General features: G+C 51.8%; 1 protein-coding gene across 3 annotated transcripts in view; it reads right to left on the reverse strand.

Annotated features, from left to right (window-relative positions):
* Sh3pxd2a (SH3 and PX domains 2A) overlaps window positions 1–11,848 on the reverse strand; it is a 197,761-nt gene extending 185,913 nt beyond the window's left edge. For all 3 annotated transcript variants that reach the window (XM_026781309.1, XM_005352440.2, XM_005352439.3), the window contains exon 1: window positions 11,325–11,848. In XM_026781309.1, coding sequence (XP_026637110.1) covers window positions 11,325–11,396 — 72 coding nt within the window. In that variant the 5' untranslated portion in view covers window positions 11,397–11,848. The remainder of the gene's footprint in view (window positions 1–11,324) is intronic.
* Window positions 11,849–17,504: the final 5,656 nt, after the last annotated feature.

Consider the following 17,504-nt stretch of genomic DNA (forward strand, 5'->3'; position numbering starts at 1 on the left):
TAGCTCTGTAGACCAGGCTGGTCTCGAACTCACAGAGATCCGCCTGCCTCTGCCTCCCGAGTGCTGGGATTAAAGGCGTGCGCCACCACCGCCCGGCGATTTTTATAATCTTTGACAGAAACTGAGTCCCACGGAGTTGAAGAAAGGTAACCAAGTGAAACAAGCGAAAGTCCAGCCCCACCACTCATTACTATGTCCAAGGCCGAGCCCAAGCCCACGTGGCAGAGGCTACGCCATCGCCCCACCTACATTCCTTGTCGTCTTCCCCTTCCCGCTGCCAGCACAGACTCTGGAGGTTACTCCAGTTCCCACAGCCTACATCTACCTGAGCAAGCAAAGTGCCCAGCGTCCCCTGATCCCAACCACAGGGCCATGCTAGCTATCATCTCTCAGCAGAAGACAAAGAGGCCCTGCAGCTGGACTCAAAAGTGGCTCTGGACAATAAATAGGACCTGAACTGTTTTTAAAGTTTATCTCAATTACCAGCTGCAACCACACTGGGTTAGTGGAGGGGCTCGGAGGTGGTCAGAGGGGGCAGGTGAGCTGCAGTGTCACCATGACCCCGGAAATTCTGTCTGGGACCCATGTGATGAGTTACTCTGGCCCCAGCATCTGAGGAAGTTACCAGATGGGGGATCTTCAAAGCCACGGACACCCACTGTAGGACATTCCTTTCTCATCACTCCTCTCTTTATGAGACCAGGACACCTCTGGTCTGGACCCACCAGGGCCACACAGTAGGGAGGAGATGCCCTTGGGAACACCCCAAGGGACAGCCATAAGGACCAGAAAAGAGCACAGAGAGACGAGGAAGGCCACATGCTGCTGGTTTTGACCATGCTGTAGATGCTTCCAGCCTAGAGGCGGGGACCTGGGGGTGGGGGTGGGGTTGACACACTCCCCGTGGTGACCCGTTGTCCAGAGCACTCCACCAGCTCTCTGGGGCCACAGCAGAAAAGTCTCTCTTCTCTATCACTGCAGAGATCTGGGTTTAAACCTTGATTGCCACCACTTAACTACAGGGACAGAAGCAAGATGCCCAATGTCTCAACAATGGTCTCCTAGCCCAGCAGCTGCACTTGGTAGGGGTTGGTTCCCCTGTACGTTTTCTCTAGAGTGGGTGCACCCACTTCTCAGACACCACAGTGGGAAGTGAAGCTGGTTTGCGCAGCTGCCAATGAGATGACTAACGTAAATAATTAATCCCGACTTGGAAGCAAAGCTCAGACTCTGTTCCATAGTAGGCTTTAACTGTGTGTGAGAAGGACGGGTAGGCCAACCCCACCCCCAGGTCAAGCTAGCAGAAACCTTGGGGCAGCCATCTCAGCACTGTGTGTGAGAAGGATGGGAAGGCCAACCCACTAAGGTCAAACTAGCAGAAACCTCGGGGTGGCCATCTCGGCATGCCCCAGCCTCATCAGCAAGGGCTGGTGTTCTCTCCATCAGGAGCTCCTGCCTGGGAGGTGGGACTCAGGAGAGCTTCCCTCTCTGCGCCTCACAGCCAGCCCGGTGCCAGGCAGTTAGGCCTCCTCCTCTGCTGTCACACAGAGAAATTCTCCCACACAGGCGAGTCCCTTAAAATAGCTTTTTGGGTTTCAGCCACCAGGAAACAGAATAAAGCTGGATCAGGATTGGGCCTACCCTGAAAGTTTACAAAGGAGCTACTTCAAAGGATAGGGACAACCCCTATTCACACAGAACCCCTAGGTAGGCAAAACTATGAGGCAGGGCTCCCGACAAGGGGCACGGCCCAGAGAAGGACCACATGTTGGGCAGCGTAAGTCCTGATGACCTCTGCAGCCGCCCTGGAGAGGACCCAAGTGTGTGAAACACAGTGACCATGTGGGACCAGGCACTGGGGAAAGGGACAGACACTCCTGAATGCATGCTCCACAAACTACGCAACCGCACTCGAAACTGCAGGTCAATGGCATCAAAAAGGCAACTCTGAGGCCTGACCTGAGGCCATCGATTATAAACCTGGAGGTGCCTAACGCAAAAGACGTGGCAGCTGTACGGGGAACGGTGGCACAACACAAGCCCAAATCCCCTTTGACTGAGGGAGTAGACCAGGGGAGAGTGGACGGTGCTCGACTGGGCTCCGCACAATGAGGGCAAAGGTTCAAACCACTCCACAGCCCGGCCCCTCTGTTCCTTACCCCACCTAGGATGCAAGTTCACTGTCACCACCCCTTCCTCCCTGGAGCTGTGGTCAGATCTGATAAGAGTGATCAATTTCCTGCCAGGGCTGAAGGTCACGCGTGTTTTAGGGATCCCGGGGACGGATCAGATGCCCTCACTGGCCTAGTGCACACAGCCTGCCTGCAACGCACACAGAGGAAAGGATGGGGCCTCATCCCATGTGTACCTCCGCCCAGGCTTGGGGAGGGTGGTTTCCTTACTGGACAAAGGGAAGTGACAGCAAAAGGCCAAAGAAAGCCCAGTGGAGGGGCAGAAAGCGCAGCTGTTTCCTCTTTGCTAACTCAGCCACCTGGGCGTCACTTCCTCAGGTAACAACTGGAGGCGTGCAGAGAAGAAAGCAGTCCCATAGGCTGTGGTCTAGAAGACATCTTCTCTGAGGACCCAAAGTGTCCCCAGGACAGTTCTGGTATGAATCTTCTCGGGAAAGAGCTGGTCGGTCAGGTGACCCTTGCTGAGAAAGTCCCCAGGCATCCAGAAGAGCTTTTGGTCATCTTATTAAGGTACAGCTTGGAGAATCAGGGTGTCTCTCACACATTCTGAGGAGCTCATCTCTCATACCTGCCCCTTCCCTCTGGAAGGCAGGCCCAAAAGGTGGCAGTCATTTCTAGAGAGGCAAACAGACTTCTGAAAGGGGAAGGCCGTGAGGCAGGCAAAGTCTCACAGCTGGAGAGGGCAAGTGGCCCGGCCTCAAGGTGAATGTCCCTGGGGCCATCCAGCCTCTCTGGGACTGAAATTTGTCATCTGGAGACTAGGCAATCTCCGTGGGACGAGGCAGGTTTTGAAGCCCTGAGACCTAGCTCAGTGCTTCAGCCGGGCAGTTAATGTTCTCTGCGGTGTCCAGGGAATCCTGTGGACTCCCTGAGCCTGCACATCGCCCCTCACCCAGATAGTGTGGCCGCTGGCAGCAGCTTTCCACCGTGAGGCTGCTGCTTTCCACCGTGAGGCTGTTTGGAGACTGCCCCTTAGCACACAGAAGTATCAGAAACACCACCATCACCACCAAGGTTCAGGAAACAGGAAAGACAGGGCAGAAAGAATGTCACCAAGGGTTGAGGTGTGCTGTGAACCGCAGTTGGGGTGACCTGAACAAGATCAAACCAGTGAGCATTCCAACATGGATGGGGAGGGGGCTCCTGAGATCCCACTCCCAGCTGAGATGCTATTGACTATCAACACTGCTGGGGAAGCAGAGTCAGTTTCCACAGGTGTGGCCCTTGGCAGGTTGGCCAAGCGCCAATGGGCGGTGCCACATCCAAGAACTAGGGAGCAGCACTAATTAGACTTACTGAGTTATGGAGGAAACAAGGGGGGACATGAAAGAGGGGCACATGGACAGGGAGTGGGGGAGGACGGAGGAGGGAAGGGGAATTGATCCCAGTACATTGTCCACATGTATGAAGCTGCCAAAGAAGCCATTTGAAATGTCTTTAAAAGAAAAGCAAGTCTTTCTGACCACTAGCTGTTATTTCTATTAGGATGATCCGGCTGCTGGAATACATAGGTTTACGGTGAGGGATCAAATAAATGTCGAGGTCATATGAAGCACTGTCGTCTATGAAACTTTGAGTTCCCAAGGGTGGAGGACAGTTCAGACCCACACGACACTGGGACTTCAGAGACAATCCATCTGGGTTCCCACTGAGTTCTTCAGAATCGGGGCCCCAGACACCAGAAGGCAGGCCCTGCCTTCTTCATGCCATGGACAATGTGGGGGGAGATTGTTACTCTGAAATGCTGCTGCCTCTGACCTGTCACCCCGACTGTTGAGACCTGACATAGCCTCACTCCTGCATGCCCCCTATTTCCATAAGAGCATGGGTGCAGTAAACTTTTATGGTGGTCTGATCACTAGGAGTAAAGGCTATAAACATGAGGGGCTGGGGTCCAGCGAACTCAAACTCTCCAAAGTAGACCTAGAAAAGGGATTTAGTGCTGACCACGTCAGCAGGAGCAACCCTACAGCCAGCTGGCCTTCTCTTCCCCTCCTTCCCCCTCCCTCCCTCTCTTCATGTGTGCTCGTACATACGTGTTCATGCACTTGAACGTGGAAGGCAGAGGTCAACCTCCAGTGTTGTTTCTTAGACACCATCAGCTTTTTAAGTCATTACATTTAATGTGTGTGTGTGTGCACATTTCTGTGTGTGTGCGTCTGTACGTGCGTGCGCCCACACTCAGGTATCATAAATAACTCAGAGACAACTTGCAGGAAATCAGCTTTTTCCTTCCACCAATGTGGGTCCCAGAGATCAAAATTAGGCTATCAGAGTTGGCAACAGGCATCTTGACTGGCTGAGCCCACCTGCCTACACCAGAGTTTATCATTGTCCTCAGAATAATCCCCAAGTTGGCCAGACTAGTTAACTAGCAAACCCCAGAGGCCTGTGTCTCCACCTCCCCAGCGCTTGGTGCATCCTACTATTTTTTTAAACATGTTGGTTCTGGGGGTTAAACTCAGGTCTTGGTACTTACACTTTCCTATCTTCCTGACCCCCTGCAACCAGTCCTGAGCCTCACCCCCACCCCAATGCTTATTCTGTCCCCATCCCTTGGGAGAGGTGTCTGCCCTTGGGCTCTGAATCCCCTTGGCTGCTATCTGAGGACCCTGGCTCTTGGCCCTGACCTTCGTCACAGGCTCCTCTCTCCTCACCACACGCATCTGAAGCTCTGTGCAAATCTCCCCTGCATTTTTCCACCAGCAAGGCATCACTTTCCCCGCTCCCTGGGGTGTCTTCCCACAGTTTCTTCCCATCTCCGTCCTTGTCTTTCCCAACCAATCCTCATCACTCCCGAGTCCCACCTCCTCCATTCACCTGGCTCCCTTGAAAACTCCACCTACACTGTCTCATTATTAGCAGATGTGGGAACTGAGGCACAGGGACACTAGTAACCTGTTCCATATGGTGTGGCCGTGAGTGGCGGTAGGTCTGGGTGTCCCAGCACTTGAGTACCTCTTATCCCTCAGGACAGTCTGCCTGGATTTGCTTCTCATTTCTCCCTGACTCAGCTCTGACGGGGAATTGAGTGGCAACTGACCAGCTCGTTAGGGGGCAAGATGAGAATCATGGCTGTGATACAGAATAGTCTGAGTAAAAGCCCTAAGAGGATATAACTTCCATTTCCACATCTATAAAATAGGAACAAAACCACACCCCCTGCCCCACACTGGTGTTGTAAGGCCTGGACAAGATGCCCTCAGGTCAGCTCCTACCCTGCTTACTGTGCTTCCCAAGGTCCTGGCTGGACTCTGGTCAGCCTTGTGTGTATAGCAGGGCTTAGTCCCTGATGCTACTATGGCAACTTGCCTGAGGTTATCTGAGGCCTCTCAGTGGCCTGCCCACCAGCCCAGGCCCCGACCCTCTCCATTCATCTGCCTGCCCACAGCTCCAGTGCCTACAGACAACAGCAGCCGGACCAGGCAGGAGGCAGCCTGCACTCTGGGGATCAGCCTGTCCAAACACTGACCGCTCCGTTGGAAGCTTCCATTATTTTTGGCAACTGTCAGGGCAGAGAACATCATTGGCCCTCACTCAGAACCTACTTCCAAAGCCAGAATCCCCACCTCATTTCCCACACACACCCCTTGTCCTTCCTGTCCCCGCAGCTTCTGCCCCAAGCCATTATCCCTTTCCTGGATTCTCAGCAGTCAAGATGAGTAAGTGTGACTACCGTACGTATAACTCTATTCTTCGCTTTATTTTCTTTAATTAGGAGGCAAAAGAGAACAGCGTTGCCCATTAGACTTTTCTGGCCAAGAAACTAACTGCTCAGTGACTCAGGCCGAGGAAATTAGAAGGCAATTTCCAGGGATGGCCAGGCAAATCCTAAGTCAGAAGTTCCCCCAGCACTCCGCTAATTCACAGCCCCCACAGCCCATTAACTCAGCTGGCCCCAGAATAGCTCTTTGGAAAAAGCAATAGCTGGTGCTCGTGTTTCTGAAGCTGGACGCAGGCTCACTTGACATCAAATGGGTTTATTTTTCCCTTCCCTGCCCTTCCCCTCTGCCTGCCACCACACACAGTGACTCCAATCCTGGTGTGCCCCCCTCAAAAATCCCTCATGCTCAACTCTGGACGAAGTCATGAGAAACTGGCTCTGCTCCCTGTCCTAACGGTCTTGAAGGAGGTGGTTGGTCGTTCCATGAACAGGGAGTCTCCTCAGCCCTGTGATTCACCCCTAGGTCACTTCCCTCTACAGAGAGGAAATGGTTCCCATTTATACACGTACGTGTGTGTGTGTGTGTGTGTGTGTGTGTGTGTGTGTGTGTGTCAGATGGGGAATGGGCGGCGCTGACTGCTGGGGCTCATCTGTCTAGGATCCTTCTTGCCCTCTCTTTACCTGGAGCAACCTCTTCTCTCCCAACTCCCAACCCACATTCTTTTCCTCTCCGCTTAGTAGGACTCTGTCGCTAGGCACCAGTGCTCAGCCAGGATCCCCTCCAGGTCTGAACAGCTGCTCCCTGTTTACTGGGTGTCCTGTATGCTGGGTGCTTTCCATGGGGCAAGCAGCCCAATAGCGTCTGAACAGCTGGGCCTTCCTTTCGGTCCAGTCTTGCCTTTTCCCTCAGCGTCATCCATGGGTCCTAGACGCCCTTGAGTGCTTTGGAGATGAGAAGCTTCTGTGAGGTTACAGGTGAGGACATTGAGCCCAGAGTCACTGGTTGGACAGTTAGGAGGTGCCAGAGGCCATATTTGAACCCCAATCTGTCCCGTATCGCGTCTTTCATAATGCATGGCCCTAAAAAAGGGCTCTTGTACTTCTCACTCCTGTGGGGCTGAAGCCTTAATCTCAGAGCTTAGAGAATAAAAATGAAGAGCAGAGAAATGAATGAGTTTGGTGTCAATTCCTAAAAACACAACTCTGGGACCAAAACCAAAATCTATGATGATCTAAATGCAGGGAGAATGTATTATTTGCATAGGCCCACCTTTCATCCAGCTTTCTAGGAGTCACTGGAGACGGACACTGTCCTCCCAGGAAGCTCTCCCTCCATGACGAGTCAAACCCAGTTTCATGATGGCCAAGCTTCCTAGTAAGGCAACCCTCTAATGCCACCCGGTGTCACTCTCTCACTGCCATCTAGGCCTCAGCCTGGACTCACTAACAGCACTCTGACTAGAAAAGCCCAGGGTTTCTGCTTGGGAGGTAACTAACCTAGATCTGACTAGAGCTAAGTGGGAATTCCAAGCAACTAGCTAATTTCACCATGCTTTGGTTGATCCATCTTTAATAAGGATCAAAGACACATGCGCGCACACACACACACACACACGAATACACACATGGGTACATGCACACACACGCGCAAGCGTGCACACACACACACGGGTACATGCACACACATGTGCACGCGCACGCACACACAGGCACACACATTGGTACATGCATACACACACACACGCGCACACACACGGTACAGTAAATGAACCATCAGGCTCCTTGGGGAGCAGGCCTGCTAGCGCTAGGCACCATGGAAGGTAGCTGCTGACACCGGCTGTATTTGCATTCCCTGGAGTCCTGTGGAGGATCAGGGCGTTCACGACTGGTATTTGTCTGAAATAAACACTCAGGAAAGGAAACAACTGTGAAAGCAGGACACCTCCCAAATCTAAACAGACATAATGCCTCCTTTGCTTTGGATAAACAAGCCTCTCTCCACCACCGTGTGGCTCTAAACACACCCATACACACCTGTCAGTGCAAAGAGTTCCGCGCTTCTGAACTCGCATCCCTGTCAGAAGACCCTAGGGGGAGGCGGCTGTGCCTCGCATCTGGCATCTGCAGAGCCATCTTAAAGACAGGGTCTGAGGCCAAAGCCAGTTTACCTAAGGTCTCCTGAGGAAGAGCTCATGAAGGGTAGGACAGGAGCCCTGCTCCCAGACAGGGAGGCTGACATCAGCAGAAGCTGCTCACCCTTCCCAGCCCCACCCCAGGCAGGGGCTGGCAGAGAGGAAGGAAGCCAAGGCTGGCTACACCACGCACACGATTGAAGATGGAGGCTACTTGTCTGCCCTTCATAAACAGACCTAAAGCACCAGACACCCCCCACCTCTGCAGCTCCCCCTCCTTGTAGAGATGTGCACACCCTCTGCTGGGTGTCCTGAAGGAACCTTCGCATGTGTTCCCAGTGTCCTGGAGCCAGAGCCGCTCCTCCTGCATGGGCCCCAAGCCTCCCTCATCCTCAAGCTCTGGCTAACTTGTACACCCATAAAACCTCGGCTCTGCCACTCACCAAAGCACAGGCTGAGCACTCACTCTAGGTGGCGGTAGGTTGGAAGAGGACATGCTTCTCCAGTGTAGAATTTACCAGGACATGTGACTTGAGTGCAGTTTATCCTCCCAGCTAACCACGCCAGGGCAGCCTTACCCAGAACATCAGCCCTTCAGGGGTCAGAAAGGGAAGTGATCGCCCTGGCGCCCTACTGAACGCCTTCTATTACTGGGCATCCTTGCGTCAGGCATCAGTGCCCCAAATGTGTAGTGATGTCTATCTTCCTTGTCAGCCTCAACCAGACTCCGGGTATCTTCAGCTTTGGGCCACTGAGCCGCAGTACTGTGATTGGCGACCTTGTAAGTGACCCACCTGACTCCCTGGTCCCTCATCTGTAAGGAAAGGGTTGCCAGATGAGCTGTCTGCCCCAGCTGGCTCCACAATGCCTCGCCACCCAACACACCCCTCTCATTGTTTTCTAGAACTCTGTGTGATCCCATCTGCAGGTGACATCACTCTCTGCCCCAAGAATCACATCATCCATTCTTCCACGGAAGTGGAGATGACCCCGGAAACACTCTGTCTGTAGAAAGGGAGGGAATGGCCATTTCAAGGGAAGTGGACAGGACTTCTTTTGTATTTTCCACACAGTACGCTTTATTATCAATCTTAAAGCGCCAAGGCCCCTTCCTCTCAGTCAGACCATTAATAGCTATTTTTCAAACTGTCTTAGGCAGACTCTCAGCAACAGTTAGCTGCTCTCTGACAAGGGCTTACTAGCCAGAACTGAACTAAGCACTTCACAAGGATGATGTCATTTAGTTCTCCCCGATGAAGTAATACTATTATTATCCTCACTTTAAAAGTGAGGAAATTAGGGCTGGAGAGATGGAGCGGCAGTTACAAGCGCTGGCAGGTCTTCCAGGGGACCCAGATTCAACTTCCAGCACCCACATGGCAGCTCACAACTGTCTGGACTCTAGATCCTGGCTTTCTGCAGGTACTTCATGCAAGTGCTGCGCCAACATGCATGCAAGCAAAACACTCATATATATATATAATAACTTAAAAAAATTTCGAAACAGGGAAACTAAGGTTCACGGAGTGTTAAAGAATGTGCACAGTGCTACACAGCTAGCTAGTGGGCAAGCCAGTCCTTTAAGGAGACCAAACAGTAGCCTGGACTGCCTTTCAGTACTGCCAATAGCAGGTCTCGATCCTGTTAGCCGCTGCTTTGTCAGTGTGCCTTACATTGTAATCTCAGGCAGAGTCGCTCAGAGCTAAAATCTGATTGTTTAGTGTAAAATCCAGAGCTGGGAAAACACCTGCTGGGGTCTCAGGGCAGATTGCTGTTGCCGAGAGCAGTGAGGACCTCAACTGAGAGCTGGAAAAAAGAACCCTTAAAACAGCATACAGTGCCCCCCAAAATGAGGTCGACACTATTCTTAACCCTGGAACAAGGTGACCACCTGGTGACCCAAGAAAACCCCAAAAGTTTTCTTTTTCTGTAGGACTGGGATAGAAGTGCCTTAAACTTGAGACAAGGGCTCTCATACTGAGCAACCTCCTCAGCCCTTAAAGGAGCTTTTGGTTTTGTTTTGTTTTTGTAATGGCAATAGAAGCTTTCAACACCAGATGACAAGATTGGAAAGGATCCCCATGTGTCAGGAATGCTCCTCCCGCACACCCCCAGGGCCACCTCCCTGTCTCATCACTTTTACCTTCTCCCCAACCTGAGTCCAGCCCCACTAGTCAATTACAGAGAACCCTGTCTTCAGGTCTGCTGTGATCCAGGCAGAAAGAGTGGCCACGGGCTAGTAATACACCACAAACCCAGCCTCCTTCCAAAAAGGCGCATCAGAGACCAACGTGCAATCTAGGGCAGCAACTGACAGCCTGTTTTAATTGTTAAAATGAATGCTTTGAGCGTTCTAAATGCTCCTTTAAATGCCTAATCTGCAAACAGGAGGCTGTCCTACTGTCCCCACATCTTCTGTACCCTGGGTACTGTACTGGGAGTCTCTTCTATCTCAAGTGCAGGAGCAGAACTCAGCAAGCCATCCTCAGGCAGCAAGGACACAGTATTTACTTCCAAAGGTGTGAAGGATTGGAAGACAGGACCGGCTGAGATGAAAGGGGACTGTCACACACCCTGAAACCCAGCCGGTCAACCGTAGCCTCTTCTCATTAAGTTTGGGTGAGGGGGGGGAGGGGCGGCGGGGCATTCAACCGTGCCTCGAAGACCACAGACCACATTTGCCTACTCGTGTCTGGAGACAGAGCATCACTTACGAGGAAATGACCCCGGCGAAGGGTCACGTCCAGAGGAGGGATAAAAGGAAAAGCCACAGTTCTCCTCACACCGCGGGATACAATGGCTTTAAGAAGGAAATCAAAGCTCGAAGCGAAGAGTGGAGGGGGCAGGGGGCAAAACGCTTCCTCTGTCCCCAGACCCCAGCCGGTGCAGGCAGAACAGCAAACGTGAAAGGCAGAAAGCTAAACATGGGTCTCCGGTCAAAGCAACTAAAAGCATGCCGGGCCGAGTGAGCGTGAGCGTCCCGCGCCTCTAGGGAGCGCGGCGAAAATGCTCTTTCCCAAAGGAACTGCTCCGCAAGAGGCTGACGAAAGCTTCCCCTGCCATCCATCCAAGCTACGGGCGGACACATGACTTCACCGTTGTAATAGACAAGGGCAGCCACTTGCCAATTGCAATGCCAAAAAAAGAAACCCGGGACACAGGAGTGGAGGAAGGACAGAAAAGGTTTCCCTAGAGATCGCAGCCCTGCGAACAGACACTGGAGCCAAGGGCAGCCCCTGGGGTCACAACTCTCTGGGACTTAATAGTAAGAAGAAGCGAGTGGCCACCCCCGGCCCTGACTAGCCCCACACCGGGGCTGGTGGGAGCAGTACTCACATAGTGCTTGGAGGGGCTCCTCCGCTTCTCCACGTCCACCACGGTGGCATCTTGCACGCAGTAGGCGAGCATCTTCCCCACAAAGCGAGTGGCGCCCCCCGGCGGCGTCACCTTCTCATCCCTGCCGGGTTCCAGCTTCTTTTCTGGTTGCCCGGGTCCCCGCGGCTCCGCGCCACCCCTGGCCCACGCGCTGTTCGCCGCCCCGGCTCCCGGCGCCCACAACTGCGGCTCCCTGGCATGCAACTGTCCTGGAGGGCACGAGGGCTCCGTGCGCCCCAGGCGGCTCCCGTGGGCCTGCCGCGCGCCCCTTCCCTCCCGCGCCGCCGCGCTTGCTGCTCCGCTCGCCTGCTCGATCTCTCTGCCGCCCGGTGGGGCCGGCGGGAACTGGCGGCGCAGAGGAGGGTTGGGGGTGTGCCCCGCCGGCGAGGGCACGGGGCGGGGGCCGGGCCTGCTGTCAGCGCGCCGGGGAGGGGCCGGTGGCGCCCCTGGGCCGCGCTCGGGCTCCTGGGGGCTCTGCGCTGGCGGAGGCTGTGGGCGCAGAAGGCGGAGGCGGGGCGGGCAGGGAAGGGGAGGGAGGGGAAGGGAGGGGAGCGCGGCAAGGGGAAGCGCGGGGAGGGGCTCCCGGCCGGGGGAGGGGCTCGGACCGACGGCGAGGGGCTGCAGCCCTGTGAGGCCTGGAAGGGCTACTCTGCTCAGCACCCAAACTCAAGGTAGCTTTGGAGGGAGACGGTTCGGGGCCAGTAAGCCCAGTGCGCCCCCATCCTGGCTTTCCGTCTCCTAGAGGATCTGTGGTCACCTTTCTGTCCCTTTGTACTACTGCCATCTCTCCAGAGCTCTTTAAGGAAAAGTAGTTTATTACTAGCCTGTTACAGCCTACGGTTCCAAGAGGAGACCGGGAGGTAGAAGAAACCGGCATTAAATCTTCCAAGCCAGCTTTCTTTTGATGAACCACCTGCCCCCCTGCAGGTCACCACGGGTGAATTCTCCCCGGAAATGGAATCTATTGATCTGCTGCTGCCTCCACCATCGATCAGGGCCTGTGTAACTAACCTGCGACATTATTTCCCAATGACAAGGTTACAAACACCACTTTAGCCTTAAGCCCGGGCTCTCCTGGGACTCTCCTAGGGCTGGCAACCGAGAAGGGCGCACACAATGGTGGGAAAAATCCACTGTGTCGGGGGCCAGATCTTCATTAGCTCCAGGCTCTGGCTTCCTCACTATCCCTCGCTCAGTACCAGAAAGCCGCTTTCCAAGTCGCTTGCCCATCTCTGGTCTTTGAGCACAATTTTACTTAATTCAACATATCCCTCTCAACATCGATTTCATCATTTTTTTTTCCATTCTACTTTCAAATATTTAAAGGAGTAGGTGTTTTCATAACGAGTCCAATTGTTTCACAATACAGCAATGTTTTGTGTTTGGAGACCAATGAATCATCCGAAATGAGGGCGAAGGATTTTGTGACTTTTTTTTTTCAATTTGCCTTGTCAGAAGCCCTGGGTCATTCTGAGACTTTCTTCTGCATTTACTTGCAGAAAATATCCATTATAATCTAGCCTGAGAAGGGACATAAACTCAACCAGAGCACATGAAGACCTGACGACGAATTCAGGACAGAACCAGGAAGGTGATTCATTGGTAAGAACACTTGTTGCATTTACGGAGGACGTTGGTTCCATTCCCAGCATCCACTCAATGACTCACAACCATCTATAACTCTGGTTCCAGGGGATCAAATGCCCTCTTCTGACCTCCTCGGGCACCCAACATGGTGTACATACATACATGCAGGCAAAACACTTATACATATAAAACCTTTTTAAAAAAAAAAAAACTTTAAAAAATGATAAAAGAGTGCTGGTTGAGCAAGCAGGACTTCCAGAGCTCAGAGCCACAGTGCTAAGGTAAAAGCCAGGGCGGGCATGAGCCTGAGAGCCTGGCACACGCGCTAGGGTCAGGACAGAGAAAGGATTGTAGGGCCTTGCTGACCAGCCAGCCTAGCCACAGAAAAAGCAAGCTCCAGGTTCGGTGAGAGGATCCTGTCTCGAGAGAATAAGGAGGAGAGTGGGTATCAGCCATCTTCCTCTGGCCTATGAGTATATGTGCACACAGGCACACCCATGCAAGGGTACACAGACTATACATACACTCACAGAACACAGGCACAGACACCAGGCACAGACTTCTCTATCTCAGCGACATTGGTGGGAAGGCTAGAAGAAGGCGCTCCCTCAACAGGGAGAATTGTTACTGGGGAATGTCAGAGCCGAGTCTGTCTTCTTGAACAACTTCACCCAGAATACACGCTCAGCCCCGAGCCATGGAAGGTGGGAGGATGCCGGCCCCTCCCCAATTCCTCTTCCAGCAGCCAACCCTTCAGGAGAAGCTGCTCCACAGAAGCACTCAGCACTCCTCCGCTGTGGCTGCCCAAGCTTCTTGGTGCGCTAATTAATCCTGATAAGCCCCCCTGGAGAGGGAAGGAGAAATGGGGGAGCAGGCTCAGCTTGATGTGGGCCCCCTTGAGAATCAGAGTGGTTAGTTCACCAAAACAGCACCAGTTTGCTCCCACCCAGACTGCTTCTCCTGGGCCCCAACTGCAATGAACAGAGAACCAACCACAAGAAGCCCTGGGAGAGATGGCTCAATGCGGCCACTGTCACAGCAACTTGGTGCTCACCTGCCTATTGGCAGCCTTTGCCTGCCTACGAACCTGCAGACAACCTGACATCTCTCCAACTGGGGTATTTAAGAACAACTTAGGCATACGCTAGGTTTCTCTTTTTGTTTCTGAATTATCTTGAGTAGAAAAAAAACTGAACATCACCTCTCATCGCCAACACGCTGATGTCAAGACAGAGGGAGGCTATTTACACCGCAGGGGAAAAGACCCTTAAGTGTGAAGTAGGACCAGCCGGACTTCCTTCTTCTCTCCGCCAGTGTTCCCAGAATTCCTTTCTGCTGACCTGGGGTTGATTCAGTGCCCCCTGAATAACTGACACTGCTCTAAAAGAACAGAATTCTGTAGAAATGGACTTGTGACAGGGCCCGTGTCTGATGCATAGTAGGTACACAGGGTGGCCCGTGTCTGATGCATCATAGGTGCACAGGGTGGCCTGTGTTGGAAATGTCAGCTCAAAGGCAGTGCTGGAGGTGAGATAAACCCCAATTTTGTTGCCTCTGCTTTTAAATTAGCAGGTGGGAGCCTAACCCAAGAATACTGTGTGAGGTCAAATAAGAAACTACGGATGTAAAAATGAAAAAATAAAGGTTGAGGACAAATAATGGGAAGCACCCAAAATAAAGATGCAAACTGGTACCTCAAAATCTGATTTTTCAAAAACAGAAAGTTATATGATTTGGTTCTAATGCTTAAGATTAAAGAATTTTCTAGCTGGAAGGGATCATTCATCTCATTTCAGAGAGGCAAACTGAGGTCAAGAGAAACTAAGAAAGTCCCCTACTGCTAAGATCTAGTTAGCCCTAGAACAGCTGTCTCCCCGCTCCAGGTGCCTAGTCATAGGCAGGGTGAGTCTGTCTACAGAGCACACTGGCACTCGTCCTGACACCTAGAGAGTCCTTTAGTTCCGATTATCCACGTATACGAACACCAAAACTTGCCTGGACTCCCCAGCGAAGACTGGATAGTGATGGACTGCATGCTGCGTGGTCCTCTGTGCAAGGTCCACCCCACAGGAGGCTCTTCAGGCTGCCTCCAGGACAGCACAACATCCAGACATCATCCAGGAAAGCACAGAAAACTTTTAAGGCCTAATAAAGGCACGGTATTCTCCCTTCTTCACACTTAGGAATGTTACGGTAGTTCCTAATGTCACTCTTGGTCTGTCTTGGGGTTTCTATTGCTGTGAAGACACACCACAACCATGGCAGCTCTTATAAATGGAAACATTTAACTGGGGTGGCTCCTTTACAGTTCAGAGGTTCAGTCCATTATCGTCATGGCCAGGGAGCATGGCAGCGCGCAGGCAGATGTGGCGCTGGAGTACTAGCTGAGAGTCCTACATGCTGCAGGCAACAGGAAGTTGACTGAGACACTGGGCAGTATCTTGTGCCTAGAAAACCTCAAAGCCCGCCCCCAGAGTGACACACTTCCTCCAACAAGGCCATACCCACTCCAGCAAAGCCACACCTTCTCCTAGTGCCACTATGTATCTATGAGATTACGGGGGCCAATTACATTCAAATTACCCGTCTCTAACCATATCTTGTATCCTGCTATCCTGCTTACTCATTCTTTACTATACAGAACCTCATTTACATCTTGTTCCTGTGCTTAGGTTGGCCCAACTAATCTGATATGAAGCCCACAAAGCCCTTAAAAACAAACAAGCATGGTAGTGGTGGTACACACCTTTAATCCCAGCACTCAGCAGGCAGAGGCAGACAGATCTCCTGGTTCAAGGCCAGCCTGGTTTACAGAGTAAGTTTCTAGACAGCCAGGGCTACACAGAGAAACCTAGTCTGAAAACAAACAAACAAACAGGGACTTTGACCCCACCCATTTTCTCCCTACCCTCAACTGAAGCATTTCTGCCACCTGCCACCTGCCCTGCACTCCTCCCAGAGCAGGGCTGTGTATGTGCCCAGCACTCTGCCAGTGGTTGTCTTTTTGAATGTGAGGTCATAGTAGACAGTTGTAGATGTGGCTGCTGCTAAGTGCTATGTAGAGGCATTGAAGAACGGTGTCGGAGAAGCCCTTATCCAACCTGGGCTCCCTCCCAATTTCACAAGCCAGCCTTGGGCCCTTAGAGCACCCTGGGGATCTTTCTCGTCAGTTACCTTCTAGACATGCTAGATGATGGGCAATTGTTCTGTAGAATAAGATCTCACCAGACCATTGCCTAGAGATGTGGAAAATCAAGTGAAATTTGGGGCTCCCTCCTGGCCAAAGTGATATGGACTGTGTTAACTCCAGCAGTTGGCCAGAGCAGCAACTGCCTTTCAGACCCTGGCTGACCTCTGGCAGGGACATGCAAGGCCTGGCAAGAAAAAGGAACCAGGTTCATACTTCTTGCTCAGTTTCTTCTCCTCATCTTCTTACAACTTCCTTTTAGCCTGGCCCTAACTATTAACTTGTGTTTAGGATGCCCCTGACCCTGCTCCCAGGTTTGGAGTAGAAGTAAGGTCAACTTCCCAACAAAATTGTTTGCTAGCTTTTAATCTTTTTCTTTCTTCCTTCCTTCCTTCCTTCCTTCTTTTCTCTCTCTCTCTCTCTCTCTCTCTCTCTCTCTCTCTCTCTCTCTGTCTCTAAGACAGGGTCTTACTATGCAGCCCTGGCTTTCCTAGAACTCATGTTGTAGATCAGATTGACCTCAAATTCACAGAGATCCACCTACCCAGCCTCCCTGTGATGGAATTAAAGGTGTGCACTACCTTACCTGGCTAGTGTAATGGTGCAGTACTTAATACTAGCACTTGAGAGGTGGAGACAGGAGGGTCAAGAGTTCAAGGCCAGTCTGAGCTACAGGAGACACACACACACACACACACACACACACACACACACACACACAGACACACGGTCTTAGTTAGGGTTTCTCTTGCTGTAAAGAGACACCATGACCATGACAACTCTTATAAAGGAAAAGATTTAATTGGAGTGACTTACAGTTCAGAGGTTTAATTCATTATCATAATGGCAGGAAGCAAGGCAGCAATGGAGGCAGACATGGTGCGGGAGAAGGAGGTGAGAGCTCTTCTATCTCTTGACCCATAGGAAACAGGAAGTGGTCTGTCTGAGACACTGGGTGTGACTTGAGCATATATAAGACCTCAAAGCCCACCTCCACAGTGACATACTTCCTCCAAGACTACTACTACATAGTACTCCAATAAGGCCTCACTGCTAATAGTGCCACTCCCTTTGGGGGCTATTTTCTTTCAAAACATGTATGTATGTATGTATGTATGTATGTATGTATGTATGTATGTATGCACAAACATAATTTTTAATTATATTTTTTTCATTGTATATATTCATTGTACGTGGTCCTGTGTTAATAAGGACATTCTCATGCAAATATGTATTAGACATTGAGTGTGTTCCCCCATAACCTTTGTTCCCTAAACTAGTGGTTCTCAACCTTCCTAATGATGTACCCTTTAATACCTCATGTTATGGTGACCCCCAACCATAAAATTATTCTCATTGCTACTTCA

This window comes from Microtus ochrogaster, chromosome 8 (genome assembly GCF_000317375.1).
Source record: "Microtus ochrogaster isolate Prairie Vole_2 chromosome 8, MicOch1.0, whole genome shotgun sequence".
NCBI lineage: Eukaryota > Metazoa > Chordata > Mammalia > Rodentia > Cricetidae > Microtus > Microtus ochrogaster.